Source organism: Oryctolagus cuniculus, chromosome Y (genome assembly GCF_051225735.1).
Source record: "Oryctolagus cuniculus isolate XC-2025 breed Fujian yellow rabbit chromosome Y, ASM5122573v1, whole genome shotgun sequence".
NCBI classification, from domain to species: domain Eukaryota; kingdom Metazoa; phylum Chordata; class Mammalia; order Lagomorpha; family Leporidae; genus Oryctolagus; species Oryctolagus cuniculus.
In genome coordinates, this window is record NC_142889.1 from 7,917,702 (window position 1) to 7,934,129 (window position 16,428).

Sequence of the window (16,428 nt, forward strand, 5' to 3'; positions counted from 1 at the left end):
CCAGTACTAGTGTGTGTATGGGGTGCCAGTTCCCATTTGGTATGCTGGTACCCATTTGGGATGCGGGTGCCCATAGGATTCCAGTGCCACAGGCAGTGGCTTAACCCATTACACCACAAAACCAACCCCCGTTTTTTATGTATTTTTAATAATACAGGAGTAACATATATTTTACTTGTGATTTAAAAATTTCTCTTGCATTTATGACTTTACTCTATTTTAAGTGTCATATGTAAGAAATCCCTCTTTTATGTGTAAGTCTTAGATTTATTTTATGTAATTCTTAGGGTTTATTAAGAAGCATTTTGAAGCTTATAGCAGAATTTTCATAGCCAGAGTTCATTAAAAGTGACTAAAGGGGTTCTTCTGACTGAGAAAAGTCTCTGTCTCAATTTAGTTCTAAAAACAACAATATAATTTCATCATTATATTATTAACATTCTATCTGTTAGAAATGGAGATACTCTAGTTTCTGACAAAAATTCATAGAACTAATATTCAATAAGTCTGTGAGAAGAGCAAATGAAAAAATTTTTGTGAGTTTACTAATGAATAATACACTATTAGTGTAGGTATTTATCAGCAAATTTTTTCACTACTTTTCCTTTGAAAATTAGTATTTTTCTAACACATTAGGATAGCTTGTAGGCCATATCAGTAAAATTATATATGTAATTATAAATACTCTTACCTCTTACTCCAGTTGTGAGCATTGTGCATAGTGTCAGAGTATGTTTGATTTTAATTATTTTTTTTTGACAGGCAGAGTGGACAGTGAGAGAGAGAAACAGAGAAAAAGGTCTTCCTTTTCTGTTGGTTCAACCCACAGTGGCCACTGTGGCAGGTGCGCTACGGCTGGCGCACCTCATTGATCCAAAGCCAGGAGTCAGGTGCTTCTCCTGGCTTCCATGCGGGTGCAGGACCCAAGGACCTGGGCCATCCTCCATTGCACTCCCGGGCCACAGCAGAGAGCTGTACTGGAAGAGGAGTGACCGGGACAGAATCCAGTGCCCTGACTGGGACTAGAACCCGGTGTGCTGGCGTCACAGGTGGAGGATTAGCCTATTGAGCCACAGTGCCGGCCAGTGATTTTAATTGTTAATACACTTTGTTATGGACACTGCCATTCACTTATATTAGATGGAAGAGTTACAAGCATATACATTATACATAACATCAGATTGTAGTTTTATAGGACCTGGAGACTCCAGTTACATTTTAAATACTAATTCTGTGTTAATTTTCTGATACTGTTTTTGAGGAGAGTGAAGTAATAATAATGTTAATTAATAACGTGTTTTGCATTTCCTTTCAGAATTCAAGAGTCTCTTTCTTTTTTATGTATCTGTTTATAACTCTGTTTATAAATCCATCCATTAACTTAAAGGCTTTAATTTGTGGTATGATCATGACTACCCTTTCCTTTTGCTTTCCAGGTCACCAAGAAAATAATAACTTCTGCTCTGTTAATATAAATATTGGACCAGGTGATTGTGAATGGTTTGTTGTGCCTGAAGATTATTGGGGTGTTCTCAATGATTTTTGTGAAAAGTAAGTTTCTGAACTAAACATAAAAATTACAAGAAAAGCTATTGTAAAGGTAAACCCCAATGAGTTTATAATATAGTTACCATCTTTTAATCAATAGAAATTTTGTTTTCCATGATTTGATTTTCTATCTTTTATCTTTCTTGGAACATGTAATAAAAGATTTTGTCTATAGGGGTCAGTGTTGGGAATAGTTAAACCATTGCCTGCAATGTCAGCATCCTATATTGGCATGGCCAAGGTGCTTGGGCACTTACATCCACAAGGGAATGACTCCTGACTTTGACTTTGTCCAGCCCATTGTGGCCATTTAGGTAGTGAAGCAGCTAATGAAAGATTGCTTTCTCTCTCTTTCTTTCTCTCTCTCTCTCTTTTACTCTTTCCTTCACTCTTTCTCTCTCTCTCTGACTTTCAAATAAATACATATTACAAAAAAGAAAAGACATTATGATACTGGTCTGTAAATATAATTGCTATGAATTGAGATGATAGGAAATGAATCTACTTAAAACTTCATAGGTGAATCCATGTGTCTGTGAGTTCTTTTGGTAACAGATAACTGTCCCTTATCTCCTTTCCCTCTTAGAATTCTGAACAGCAGTAAAGGATGATTTCTAGCTTCTATTTTGTCCTCAGGAATTAAGGAGATGTCCTGATTCTAACATCTACCACAGTGATTCTGGTGAAGAATTTAAGTGACTTCATAAATAACATCCTTTGGTTTATTTTGGGTGGGGTGGGGATCCTTAAATATTAAAAGATTATTTGGAAAGACCGAATGGATCAAAATGTCCCTTATTGAAATACAGTTGGTAATCAGTGTATTTAAAATTAACTCCAGACTTTAACTTTCAGACTTTTGAGCAGTAAGTTTAGGTGATTTTTGGATAAATCAACAAATACTCATCTGAAATTATCTTTAGGCTCTACAGGTCCATATTGAATTCTTCACTTTTGAAAGATACAATTCTTGTTACATTGCTTTAGCTAAGTAGTGTTTTAAAAGAAAAAAGTACTGAGAACATTTTTAAAATTTTTTGATATTATCTTCCTCTCTAATGAGACATTAAAAATTCAGTCCATTCTTTTTTTTTTTTTTAAAGAAATAACTTGAATTTTCTCATGAGTTCATGGTGGCCCAATCTTGAAGATCTTTATGAAGCAAATGTTCCTGTGTATAGATTTATTCAGCGGCCTGGAGATTTAGTGTGGATTAATGCAGGCACTGTGCATTGGGTTCAAGCTATTGGCTGGTGCAACAACATTGCCTGGAATGTTGGTCCTCTTACAGGTACTAATGCAGATTTTATTTCCTAAAGAATTATTCCTAAAGGTTTTATTTTTCAATTAGGAACTGATTCTCTGAAAATACAGGGAATATTTGCTCTAGGAAAAAATTTCAGTTATTAGTACAGTAATTATTAATCTTTATGATATGACAATGCAGAACAGAGATTTAAGCAAACAATGTTTTCTTTTAGCATAGAAGATATATTTTTGGTATTTTAGGATGCTGTAAAGGAAATTGTTTATAATGTAGTAAACCACTAGAGATATTCTTCAGAATTTTTGTTGGATGTGATATATTGCTTTGCCATCCCTAGTACATCAAATTATTTAATATATCTAAGGTAAAGAATATGCTTAGAGAGTCAGAAATTCCTGTAGTAGACATTGGCTAAATATTGTTAAATTTATTGGACTAATGTATTAAAACTCTCAGGGCCTGTTTTTTTATTTTAAAAATGAGTTTTAGAAAATCAAAAAGGCTTTGAAGAAAGAAATTGGATGAAGAATGAAAAGAATCTAGTATAAGAACTGACAAATTTCTAGTATTATTTACATGATAAATTTTCTTAAAATCACAGTGTCCTTATACAACTTTGTGTTTTCAGCATATGCATATTTTTACCTGATATGTTTATCTCCATATAGTTGTGTTACTTTATGATTTTGTTTTCTTCCAGCCTGCCAGTATAAATTGGCAGTGGAAAGGTATGAATGGAACAAATTACAAAGTGTAAAGTCAGTAGTACCTATGGTTCATCTCTCTTGGAATATAGCACGAAATATTAAAGTCTCAGATCCAAAGCTTTTTGAAATGATTAAGTAAGTGTTTTTTTTTTTTTTTTTTTTAATGCCATATTCTGTCTTTTGAGGAGTTGGGAAGGATAAGTTTACTATTCAATGTGATAATTATGTTGAAATTAGATTTGTCCAAGAGACCTGTGAAATCTTAAATAGAAGATATTAAAATATTTCTCCCTTTCTAGGAAGCACCCTATATATTATAGAAATAAGTATAGGCAGACATGATAACAATAATTCACAAATTTGTATTTTTCCTTGCACTCTGATAAAAGTCTTTTCTCAGTACAGCTTATATTAGCTTTTTACCTTAAATTGTTTTAAGTTGTTTATTTTTTCCCAACTGTATTCAAAACTGTTGTTTATGATTAAAAATCTTAGTATTTAAACTATACACCTCGATGATTTGGTATCTTGTCTGCATTATGAAATACTGTCGGGTTAATGTGTTCATCATATCAATTATATGTGTGGTAAGAACATTGACCTCTTTATTTTCAAGCGTACAAGATAATGTTTTTAACTATTAACATCATGCTAATATATTACGCTTTCAAACTTTATCATGTGTACTTCAACTTGTTTACTTTTGACTCAGGTATTCTCATATTTCCCTCATCTACATTTCTGATAATCACCATTCCATGCTTCTGTGCTTCTGTATCAGCATTCTGTAGTTGGCATTCTCTGCTTCTGTGAGTTTAACACTTTTAGATTTTTAGATTTCAGAGAAACTCAATATGTGAGATTTTTCAAAACAAATTTAAATCCTTCTGCATCTGGCTTACTTTTCTTATTGTAGTACCATCCAGATTCAACCAAATTGTAATTTTATGAACACTCAAAAGTGTACACAGTGTGTGAGTGCAAGTTAGTTGAGAGACATTTTCTTCCTATATCAGTGGACAATTAGGCTATTTTTATACTTGAATATTGCAAATAATGAAGGAATAAATATGAGAGTGCAGATACTCTTTCAACATACTGTTATTTCCTTTGTGTTATAGAGCAAATAGTAGGATCAGTAATTTGAAGCCTCCATACTATTTTCTGTCATAACTATAATATTTACATTATAAATAATAGTGTTTCCTTCTGTCATCATTGCCGCATTGATTTTGTTTTTTTGTTTGCTTGTTTGTGTTTTGTTTTTGTTTTTGAGAGAGATATACAAGTGTGAATGTCCCATCCGTTAGTTTTTTCCCCAAATGCCTACAAACCAGAAGCCAGAAACTCAGTCCAAGTCTTCTGGATAGGTGGGAAGAACAAATAACTTCAGCCATCACTACTGCTTCCTGTAGTCTGCATTTGGATATCAGGGACCAGAGCTAAGAATCAAAGTCAGTTACTCCCTTGCAGGATGCAGATGTCAAGGCAACCAAGCTAAAAGCAGGTTCCTTTCTTTCGTGTTTTTGGTAATAGCTAATCTAATAGGTGCAAAATGATACCTCATTGTAATTTTGATTTCCTTATGTTAATGATATTCAGCATTTTTGCATCAATTTGCTAGCCATTTGTGTATCTTCTTTTAAAGATTTATTTGTTTTACTTGAAAGAGTGAGTTACAGAGAGGCAGAGAGAGAGAGGGAGAGAGAGAGAGAGGGAGCTGTCTTCCATCTGCTGCTTCACTCCCCAGATGGCTTCAATAGAACTGGGCCTATCCGGGCTTTTTTCCAGGTCTCCCACACAGAAGCAGGGGCCCAAGGGCTTAGGCCATCTTCTGTCTTCCAGGGCATAGCAGAGAGCTGCATGGGAAGTGGAATAGCTGGGACTTGAACCGGTGCCCATATGGGATGCTGGCACTGCAGGCAGCAGCTTTACCTGCTATGCCACAGTGTACTCTCCCCCACCTTTTCTAATTTTAAAAGCTGATTATTTCATTCTTTGCTAGTGAATTCGCACTGATTTCTTACATATTTATTTATTTATTTTATTTATTTATTTATTTATTTTTTTATTTTTGACAGGCAGAGTGGACAGTGAGAGAGAGAGACAGAGAGAGAAAGGTCTTCCTTTGCCGTTGGTTCACCCTCCAATGGCCGCCGCTGCAGCCGGCGCACCGTGCTGATCCGATGGCAGGAGCCAGGAGCCAGGTGCTTTTCCTGGTCTCCCATGGGGTGCAGGGCCCAAGCACCTGGGCCATCCTCCACTGCACTCCCTGGCCATAGCAGAGAGCTGGCCTGGAAGAGGGGCAACCGGGACAGAATCCGGCGCCCCGACCGGGACTAGAACCCGGTGTGCCGGCGCCGCAAGGTGGAGGATTAGCCTATTGAGCCACGGCGCCGGCCTTTACATATTTATTATATTATCTTCTTGTTATTTATTTAAAAGGTAGAGTGACAGAAAGGGAGAGACAGAAACTTCCATATGCTGATGTGCTCCCTAAATGCTCACATCAACTGAAGCTGTGCCAGGCTGAAGGCAAGAGCCAGGAATTCCATCCAAGTCTTCCTTGTAGATGGCAGAGATCCAAGTACATGAGTCTTCATGTGCTGCCTTCCCAGTTGATAGCAGTAACTTGGATCAGAATTTGAACCTTGAACTTTCAATAGGATATCGTGGCTGAAGTGGTGGCTCACCCTGCTGTTACAATATTGGTCCTTGATGTGCAGCTTTTCAGTTTGGTATAAACCAGTTTGGTTATATTTGATTTATTGCTTAAATTTTTGGAATTGCCTCTAAGAAAGCATTACTTAGTGTCAAGAAGCTTTTACACTGTATTTTCCTCTAGTACTTCTAAAATTTCAGGTCATTTGTTTCACCTTTTATTCTATTTTAAGTTGATTTTTATGTATGACAGTAAAGAATGATCCAGTCTTAATATTCTGTGTGGGCTGGCGCCGGGGCTCAATAGGCTAATCCTCTGCCTAGTGGTGCCGGCACACCGGGTTCTAGTCCCGGTCGGGGCACCGGATTCTGTCCCGGTTGCCCCTCTTCCAGGCCAACTCTCTGATGTGGCCCGGGAGTGGAGTGGAGGATGGCCCAAGTACTTGGGCCCTGCACCCCATGGGAGACTAGGAAAAGCACTTGGCTCCTGCCTTCGGATAGGTGCGGTGCGCCGGCCGTGGCAGCCATTGGAGGGTGAACCAATGGCAAAAGGAAGACCTTTCTCTCTCTCTCTCTCTCTCTCTCTCTCTCTCTCTCTCATTCATTGTCCACTCTGCCTGTAAAAAAAAAAAAAAAAAAAAAATTCTGTGGGAAACTATGCAGATTCTCCAATGCCAATTATAAAGACATTTTCTTTCCCCATTGCATATTCTTGGCAAATATGTCTGTTTTTGATTGCTGATTCAGTTTTCCTAGTTTGATTTGTTCAGGCTTCTTTTTCTTGATGCAGACTTGGTAAGAAGTTGGTTCTCAGAATTTGTACATTTTTTCTAGAAACCCATTTTTTGGCATTATTATTCATAACAATTCATAATAGTCTCTTTGATTTTTCTAAAATTCTGAACATATGTTGTAATGTCTTCTCTCTCTCTCTCTCTCTTTTTTTTTTTTTTGACAGGCAGAGTAGACAGTGAGAGAGAGAGAGACAGAGAGAAAGGTTTTCCTTTGCCGTTGGTTCACCCTCCAATGGCCGCCACAGCCGGCGCGCTGTGGCTGGCGTACCGTGCTGATCTGTTGGCAGGAGCCAGGTACTTATCCTGGTCTCCCATGGGGTGCAGGGCCCAAGGACTTGGGCCATCATGCATTGCACTCCTGGGCCACAACAGAGAACTGCCCTGGAAGAGGGGCAACTGGGACAGAATCCGGCACCCCGACCGGGACTAGAACCAGTGTGCCAGCGCCACAGGCGGAGGATTAGCCTAGTGAGCCTCGGCGCCCGCCTTCTCTTTCTTTTTTTAACTTGAGTTTTTTTAACTTGTTAATATTAATTTATGTAACAAAAACCAACTTTTGATTGTAAAAAATTCTGTTCTTTATATGATTTATATAAGATCTAATTTTATTGTTTCTTTAAACCTGTTAATTTTGGACTTTGCTCCATGAAGTATAAGATTAAAATATTTAAATTTTTCCTCATTTTAAAGATAGGTATGTTTATTGAGTTAACTTCTCCTACTTTGGATGTCTTCTGCGGGTTTAGGTTGATTGTGTTTTTGTTTAAAACTTATAATTTCCCTCTAATTTTCTGTTTGACCCAGGGATATTTTTGGAAATTTTGCCTAAGTTTTATATATTTGGAAAATTACAGTATTATTGATGTTTATATTTCTAGTTTCATTCCCTTGTGATCAGAAAGGACTATCTATTCTATTCTATTCTATTCTATTCTATTCTATTCTATTCTATTCTATTCTATTCTATTCTAGAGTTAGAGTTATAGACCGAGAGAGGGAGAGACAGAGAGAAAGGTTTTCCATCTGTTGGTTCACTCCCCAAATGGCTGCAACAGCTGGAGATGGACTATCTCAATTCAGGAGCCAGGGGCTTCCTGCTGGTCTTCCACATGGGTTCAGGGACCCGAGGATTTGGACCATCTTCTGTTACTTTCTCAGGCTATTACAGAGACCCAGATTGGAAGAGGAGCAGCCAGTACACAAACATGTGCCAATATTGGGTGCCAGTGCCACAGGTGGAGGTTCAGCCTACTTCTCTTACAACCCCATCCCCCAGAAAGGATTCTTAAAATTATTTCTGTTTTCTTAAATTTCTGAGTACTTTCTGTGTGACTGACATGTAATATATGGTAAGTACATTGTGTGTGTAGTTGAGTAGAATGAAAATTCTTCTCTTATATCTACTTAATTTCATATATAATTCAAATCAGTTCTGTGTTGACTTGTGTGTGCCTGTTCTATTAATTATTATCACTAGGGTATTGAAGTGTTATACTGTTACCATATTGCTATTTATTTCTCCCTTCTGATCTGTCAGTATTTACTTTAAAAGACTTTATTACCATATAATGACCTTAGAAAAATTTTCTCTAACAGTAGCCATCTCTGCTGTTTTTCAGTTATGACTTGTATGCAATATCTTTTTCCAAGCTTTCATTTACAGTGTATGTGTTTTCTTTAAATGAGTACCTTGCAGAGGGAATACTGCTCGGTGTTATCCTTAAATTTTTTTAGCCACTATGTGCTTTTTGTTTGATTATTTTAACCCATTTATGTTTAAGCAAGTTTTGATAATTGAGGACTTAAAATTGCCATTTGTGGCCAGCGCCGTGGCTCACTAGGTTAATCCTCCGCCTGTGGTGTCGGCACTCTGCGTTCTAGTCCCAGTCAGGGCACTGGATTCTGTCCTGGTCGCTCCTCTTCCAGTCCAGCTCTCTTCTGTGGCCCAGGAAGCAGTGGACGATGGCCCAAGTGCTTGGGCCCTGCACCCACATGAGAGACCAAGAGAAGCCCCTGACTTCTGGCTTTGGATTAGCGCGGTGCACCGGCCGCAGTGGCCATTGGAGGGTGAATCAACGGCAAAGGAAAACCTTTCTCTCTGTCTCTCACTGTCCACTCTGCCTGTCAAAAAAAAAATGTTGCCATTTGTTCACTATTTTCTGTTTAAGTTGTAGTTTTGGGTATTTCTGAATCTGTAGTCTTCTTTTGTTACTTGATTTAGTTTTAAAAATACTCATTTAAGTTTCTTCTTTTTATCTTACATGTATTATTGGTAGGAATTTTCACTGTGGTTACACTTCATAAAATATAGTATACTTGGACATATCTGTTTGAATTGAATAAAATTTCAATTAAGTACAAAACCATTATACTTCACATTGATGTTCTTATAGTTTGCATCTTCTTGGATTGTATAGTTTAAGAAATGTCTATTGCTTTGTATTAAGATTAACACCAATATTGATTACAGTGTTTCATTAATTTATATATGTCCTTATGTTTATATTCGCCAGAGAAATTTATCTTTCATATGCTTTTTGTCTTACTGTGGCCAAGTATTCATTTTGATTTTTAGAACTTTCATACATTTCCTTCTGACATGGATCTAGAGGTGATAAACTCCTCTTTTTTGTCTGAGAAGCTTACTCTTGTTTATTTTTCAGGATAATTTTTGTTAGATGTGATATTCTTGGAAAGGAATTACTTTCTCTCATTACTTTGATTATGTCATCATAGTTTTCTGGCTTACAAGATTTCTTCTGAGAATTCTACCATTATTTTGATAGGGTTCCCTTTATATCTGATTTCTAGCTTTTCTTTTGTTGCTTTCAAAAGTGCTTTTGTTTTCATATTAGACAATTTGATTATAATGTTACTATGAATATCACTTTTCCTATTGTGGCTCCTTTATTGTCTTGAGTGTCATCTGAATATAGTGAGTTTGGATAAGGTTTTGTCTTCCTGCCTTCCGTCCTTACTGCCACCCTCTCCTGTCCCTTCTCTTTAAAGATTTAGTTACAGAAACAAAGTGAGATCTTTCCTACACTGGTGCATTCCCCAAATTGCCACAGCAACCAGGGCTGGGGCAGGCCAAAGCCAGAAGCTAGGAACTCAATCCACATCTTCCAGATGTGTGTCAGGGCCTCAGATATTCAGGATCATTTTCTGCTGTCTTCCTGGGAATATTATTCTGGAGTCAGATTGAAGATGGTGCAGCTGGCATTTGAACCATCGTGTATATGGGATGCTGCTGTTGCAGGTGGCAGCTTAACCTTTGCCATACCATCAGCCCCCTTTGCATTTTTTAGGACATTTAATTATTTGAAAGAGTTATATATAAGAGAGATCTTTAGAGAGAGAAAGATAAAACTTACCATATGGTCCCAGTGGTGTGGGCTTGGCTAGACAGAAGCAAGAGCTAGGAGCTTCATTCAGGTCCCCATGTGGGTGTTGGTTGCCCAAACTCTTAACCAACTTCCTCTGCTTTTCCTTTGCCATTAGCAGGAAGTTGGTGCCCGTTTGGGATGCTGGTATTGAAGTCAGTGGCTTCACCTGCTATGTCAAAATGCCAGTCCCTCACATTTCTTTGAATAAGCTTCCTGCTCCTTTTGCTTTTTCCCTTGTTGACTTTAAATGTTTTTACACTGTTGCATTTGCCTATTCCATAAATCTCACAAAACTTTTTTTTTGAATATTTCTTTAATTGAAAAGCAGAGTTACACACACACACACACACACACACACACAGGTGGGGGGGGATTGGGAGGAGAGATCTTTCATTCTCTGACTCACTCCCCACATCACCACAGTGAGCCATAGGCTGGCCAGGCTGAAAGCTAGGAGCCTTTGAAATTTATCTGGATCTTCCATGTGAGTGGCAAAGACTCTTAGACCATCCTGTCCTGCTTTCCCAGGCGTGTCTGCAGAGAACTTGATTCAGAAGTATAGCAGTCAAAGCTAGAACTGGTACTCATATATAACAGGCAATGGCATAACCAGTTGTACCACTATATTGTCCATGTTTTTATTTTTTTTATGTTTTAGTCTGACTAGAATATTTGAAATGGTCTATATTGAGTTCACTGAGTCTTCTACTTGAATAAAATTGCTGTTGAATCTCTTGAATTTGTGTTCTTTGCTTCCAGAATTTCTGAGTTTGATGAAATATGTGTGTGTGTGTATGTGTGTGTGTGTGTGTGGTTTCTTTTTGTTAAAAATCTCAATTTTTCCAGCCAGCGCTGCAGCTCACTAGGCTAATCCTCTGCCTTCAGCGCCAGCATACCAGGTTCTAGTCCTGGTCGGGGCTCCAGATTCTGTCCTGGTTGCCCCTCTTCCAGTCCAGCTCTCTGCTGTGGCCCGGGAGTGCAGTGGAGGATGGCCCAGGTCCTTGGGCCCTGCACCCGCATGGGAGACCAGGAGGAGGCACCTGGCTCCTGGTTTTGGATCAGTGCAATGTGCTGGCCACAGCGGCCATTACAGGGTGAACCAACAGCAAAAGGAAGACCTTTCTCTCTGTCTCTCTCTCACTGTCCACTCTGCCTGTCAAAAAAAAATTAAATTTTTCCAAGTATTGTTTTCCTGATATCATTGAGTTATCTGTTGTTTTTCAGCCAACAGAGCTTTGTTGGTGGCATTATTTTTGAAGTCTTTGTCAAGATAATTTTCCATCTATCTATAAACAGTTACTGGAAAATTATTAATTTCCTTTACAGTGTAATATTTTCTGGATTTTCATGATTCGTATAACTTTATATTGCTACCTTTACATTTGAAGTAGTAATCGCCTCTTTTGAGTTGCTTTTAGTATGCAAAGATGTTCATCTGTAGGTTTGGAGACAATCATTAATGATACTTGGAATGGTGAATAGTGTCTTTGTGCATCTTCCTCAGCTGAGATCAGCATTAGTGAAGACCTCGTGGTTGGTGATAATGATGCATGTATTTTTTTAAATTTATTTTATTTTATTTATTTTTTATTTTTTTAATTTTTTTGACAGGCAGACTGGACAGTGAGAGACAGACAGAGAAAGGTCTTCCTTTGCCGTTGGTTCACCCTCCAATGGCCGCCACGGCTGGTGTGCTGCGGCCGGCGCACCGTGCCAATCCGATGGCAGGAGCCACGTACTTATCCTGGTCTCCCACTGCATATATTTTTGATGTGACTAAAGTTGGTGGGATTCTCTAACTTCCCCGTCACCCTTACTCCATTGCCCTCTCGTGGACATCATGACTAAAGGGATTGCATTTGGTGTATGTATACTCCTTGTTTTCTGCTAAATAGATGGTTGTGCTGGTGGCTTCTTGCCCAGGTGTTCAATAGCTCCTGTGTAACTGGCTTCAAGGTCGTTAAGTGGCAAAGAATTGCTGTGATCCTCTGCACAGAAGGCTATTTCTGTGCTTCTTCATGGCTAGTATACTAGCAATGTCTTTCTTTCTCTTTAGCATCTATCTGTCTCCTGATACAGCAGTCTGCATTTAGTGGATGAATAGCAAGTATTTTAATTAATGACCCTGGTAAATCTGGTTGCTCACCTTAAGGCCCTTTTTCATTTTTTTTTCATTTTTTGAGATAACATTTTTATTTTTTTTAACTTTTATTTAATGAATATGAATTTCCAAAGTACAGCTTATTGATTACTATGGATTCCCCCCAATAACGTCCCTCCCACCTGCAACCTCCCCTTTCCCACTCCCTCTCCCCTTCCATTCACATCAAGATTCACTTTCAATTCTCTTTATATACAGAAGATCAGTTTAGCATACATTAAGTAAAGATTTCAACAGTTTGCTCCCACACAGAAACATAAAGTGAAAAATACTGTTTGAGTACTAGTTTTAGCATTAAATCTCAATGTACAGCACACTAAGGACAAAGAGCCTACATGAGGAGTAAGTGACTCCTGTTGTTGACTTAACAACTTGACACTCTTGTTTATGGCATCAGTAATCACCCGAGGCTCTTGTCATGCACTGCCAAGACTATGGAAGCCCCCTGGGTTCACCGACTCTGATAATATTTAGACAAGGCCATGGTAAAAGTGGAAGTTCTCTCCTCCCTTCAGAGAAAGGTACCTCTTTCTTCAATGACTCGTTCTTTCCACTGGGATCTCACTCGCTTAGATCTTCCATTTAGGTCTTCTTTTTTTTTTTTTTTTTTTTGCCAGAGTGTCTTGGCTTTCCATGCCTGAAATACTCTCATGGGCATTTCAGCCAGATCCGCATGCCTTAAGGGCTGATTATGAGGCCACAGTGCTGTTTAGGACATCTGCCATTCTATGAGTCTGCTGTGTATCTCACTTCCCATGTTGGATCATTCTCTCCCTTTTTGATTCTATCAGCTAGTATTTGCTGACACTAGTCTTGTTTATGTGATCCCTTTGACTCTTAGACCTATCAGTGTGATCAATTGTGAACAGAAATTGATCACTGGGACTAGTGAGATGGCATTGGTACATGCCACCTTGATGGGATTGAATTGGAATCCCCTGGTATGTTTCTAACTCTGCCGTTTTTGGTAAGTCAGCTTGAGCATGTCCCGAATTGCACATCTCTTCCCTCTCTTATTTCAACTCTTACATTTAACAGTGATCACTTTTCAGTTAAGTTTCAGCACTTAAGAATAATTGTGTATTGATTACAGTATTAAACCAAAAGTTTTAAGTAGAACAAACAAACAAAAATACTAGGAGGGATAACATATTAAGTTGCTCATCAACAGTCAGGGTGAGGGCTGATCAAGTCACCGTTTCTCCTAGTGTTCATTTCACTTTAACAGGGTTCCTTTTTGGTGCTCAGTTAGTTGTCACCTATCAAGGAGAACAAGTGGTATTTGTCCCTTTGGGATTGCCTTATTTCACTCAGCATAATGTTTTCCAAATTCCTAACAGGGATCACTTTTCAGTTAAAATTTAAACACCTAAGAATACTTGTGTGTTAATTACAGAGTTCAACCAACAGTACTAGAACAAAAAAAATACTATAATAGATAAAGTATTACATTGTACATCAACGTTCAGGACAAGAGCTGATCAAGTCACTGTTTCTCATAGTGTCCATTTCATTTCAACAAGTTTCCCCTTTGGTGCTCAGTTAGTTGTCGCTGATCAGGGAGAACATATGATATTTGTCCCTTTGGGACTGGCTTAATTCACTCAGCATGATGTTTTCCAAATTCCTCCATCTTGTTACAAAGGACCGGGTTTCATTGTTTTTGACTGCTGTAAGGTATTCTATAGAGTACATGTTCCATAATTTCTTTATCCACTCTACCATTGATGGGCATTTGGGTTGGTTCCAGGTCTTAGCTATTGTGAATTGAGCTGCGATAAACATTAATGTGTAGACAGTTTGTTTGTTTCCCAATTTCGTCTCCTTTGGGTAAATTCCAAGGAGTGGGATGGCTGGGTTGAATGGTAGAGTTATCTTCAGGTTTCTGAGGAATCTCCAGACTGACTTCCATAGTGGATTAACCAATTGCATTCCCACCAGTAGTGGGTTAGTGTCCCTTTTTCCCCACATCCTCGCCAGCATCTGTTGTTGGTAGATTTCTGTATGTGAGCCATTCTAACCGGGGTGAGGTGAAACCTCATTGTGGTTTTGATTTGCGTTTCCCTGATTGCTAGTGACCTTGTACATTTTTTCATGTGCCTGTTGGCCATTTGGATTTCCTCTTTTGTAAAATGTCTATTGAGGTACTTGGCCCATCTCTTAAGTGAATTGTTTGTTTTGATGTTGTGGAGTTTCTTGACTTCTTTGTAGATGCTGGTTTTCAACCCTTCATCAGTTGCATAGTTTGCAAATATATTTTCCCATTCTGTTGGTTGCCTCTTCACTTTCCTGATTGTTTCTTTTGCAGTACAGAAACTTCTCATTTGATGCAATCCCCAATGTTAATTTTGGCTTTGGCTGCCTGTGCTTCTGGGGTGTTTTTTTTTTTTTTTTTTTTTTGACAGGCAGAGTGGACAGTGAGAGAGAGAGACAGAGAGAAAGGTCTTCCTTTGCCGTTGGTTCACCCTCCAATGGCCACCGCGGCCAGCGCGATGCGGCCGGCGCACCGCGCTGATCCGATGGCAGGAGCCAGGAGCCAGGTGCTTTTTTCCTGGTCTCCCATGGGGTGCAGGGCCCAAGCACCTGGGCCATCCTCCACTGCACTCCCTGGCCACAGCAGAGGGCTGGCCTGGAAGAGGGGCAACCGGGACAGAATCCGGCGCCCCGACCGGGACTAGAACCCGGTGTGCCGGCGCCGCTAGGCGGAGGATTAGCCTAGTGAGCCGCGGCGCCGGCCCACTGGGGTGTTTTCCTAGAAGTCATTGCCAGTACCTGTATCTTGCAGGGTTTTTCCAATGCTCTCTAATAATTTGATGGTATCAGGTCATAGATTTAGGTCTTTAATCCATGTTGAGTGAATTTTTGTGTAAGGTGAGTGGTAGGGGTCTTGCTTCATGATTCTGCACGTGGAAATCCAATTTTCCCAGCACCATTTATTGAATAGACTGTCCTTACTCCAGGGATTGGTTTTGGATCCTTGATCAACTATGAGTTGGCTGTAGATGTTTGGATTGATTTCTGGTGTTTCCGTTCTGTTCCATTGGTCTATCCATCTGTTTCTGTACCAGGACCATGCTGTTTTGATAACAACTGCCCTGTAGTATGTCCTGAAATCTGGTATTGTGATGCCTCCAGCTTTCTTTTTGTTGTACAAGATTGCTTTAGCTATTCGAGGTCTCTTGTGCCTCCATATGAATTTCAGCATCATTTTTTCCAGGTCTGAGAAGAATGTGTTTGGTATCTTGATTGGGATTGCGTTGAATCTATAAATTGCTTTTGGGAGAAATGAAATTTTCATGATGTTGATTCTTCCAATCCATGAGCATGGACGATTTTTCCATTTTTTGGTATCCTCTTTTATTTCTTCTTTAAGGTTTTGTAATTTTCATCGTAGAGATCCTTAATGTCCTTGGTTAAATTTATTCCAAGATGTTTGATTGTTTTTGTAGCTATTGTGAATGGGATTGATCTTAGAAGTTCTTCCTCACCATGGCATTGCCTGTGTATACAAAGACTGTTGATTTTTGTGCATTGACTTTATACCATGCTACTTTGCCAAAATCTGTTTGAGTCCCCTAAATAAAGAATCATATCATCTGCAAAGAGGGATAGTTTGAGTTCTTCCTTCCCAATTTGTATCCCTTTAATTTCTTTTTCTTGCCTGATAGCCCTGGCTAGAACTTCCAGAACTATATTGAATAGCAGTGGTGAGAGTGGACATCCCGGTACCAGATCTCAGTGGAAATGCTTCCAACTTTTCCCCATTCAATAGGATGTTGGCCTTGGGTTTTTCATAGATTGCTTTGATTGTATTGAGGAATGTGCCTTCCATACCCAGTTTGCTTAGAGTTTTCATCATGAACGGGTGTTGCATTTTATCAAATGTTTTCTCGGCGTCTATTGA

General features: G+C 38.9%; 1 protein-coding gene across 50 annotated transcripts in view; it reads left to right on the top strand.

Annotated features, from left to right (window-relative positions):
• The window catches only part of LOC149119196 (histone demethylase UTY-like), a 218,001-nt gene that overhangs the window by 172,282 nt on the left and 29,291 nt on the right, over positions 1 to 16,428 (top strand). For 47 of the 50 annotated variants that reach the window (XR_016228587.1, XR_016228588.1, XM_089325006.1 and 44 more), the window contains 3 exons: positions 1,437 to 1,551; positions 2,652 to 2,839; positions 3,516 to 3,657. Coding sequence is in view for 48 of the 50 variants with exons in the window: in XM_089325006.1 (XP_089181132.1) it covers positions 1,437 to 1,551; positions 2,652 to 2,839; positions 3,516 to 3,657 (445 nt within the window). In the remaining 2 variants the exon portion in view is untranslated. Of the gene's footprint in view, positions 1 to 1,436; positions 1,552 to 2,651; positions 2,840 to 3,515; positions 3,662 to 16,428 lie in introns of those variants that run through there. The other 3 variants (XM_089325042.1, XM_089325015.1, XM_089325041.1) reach the window with 1 other exon arrangement.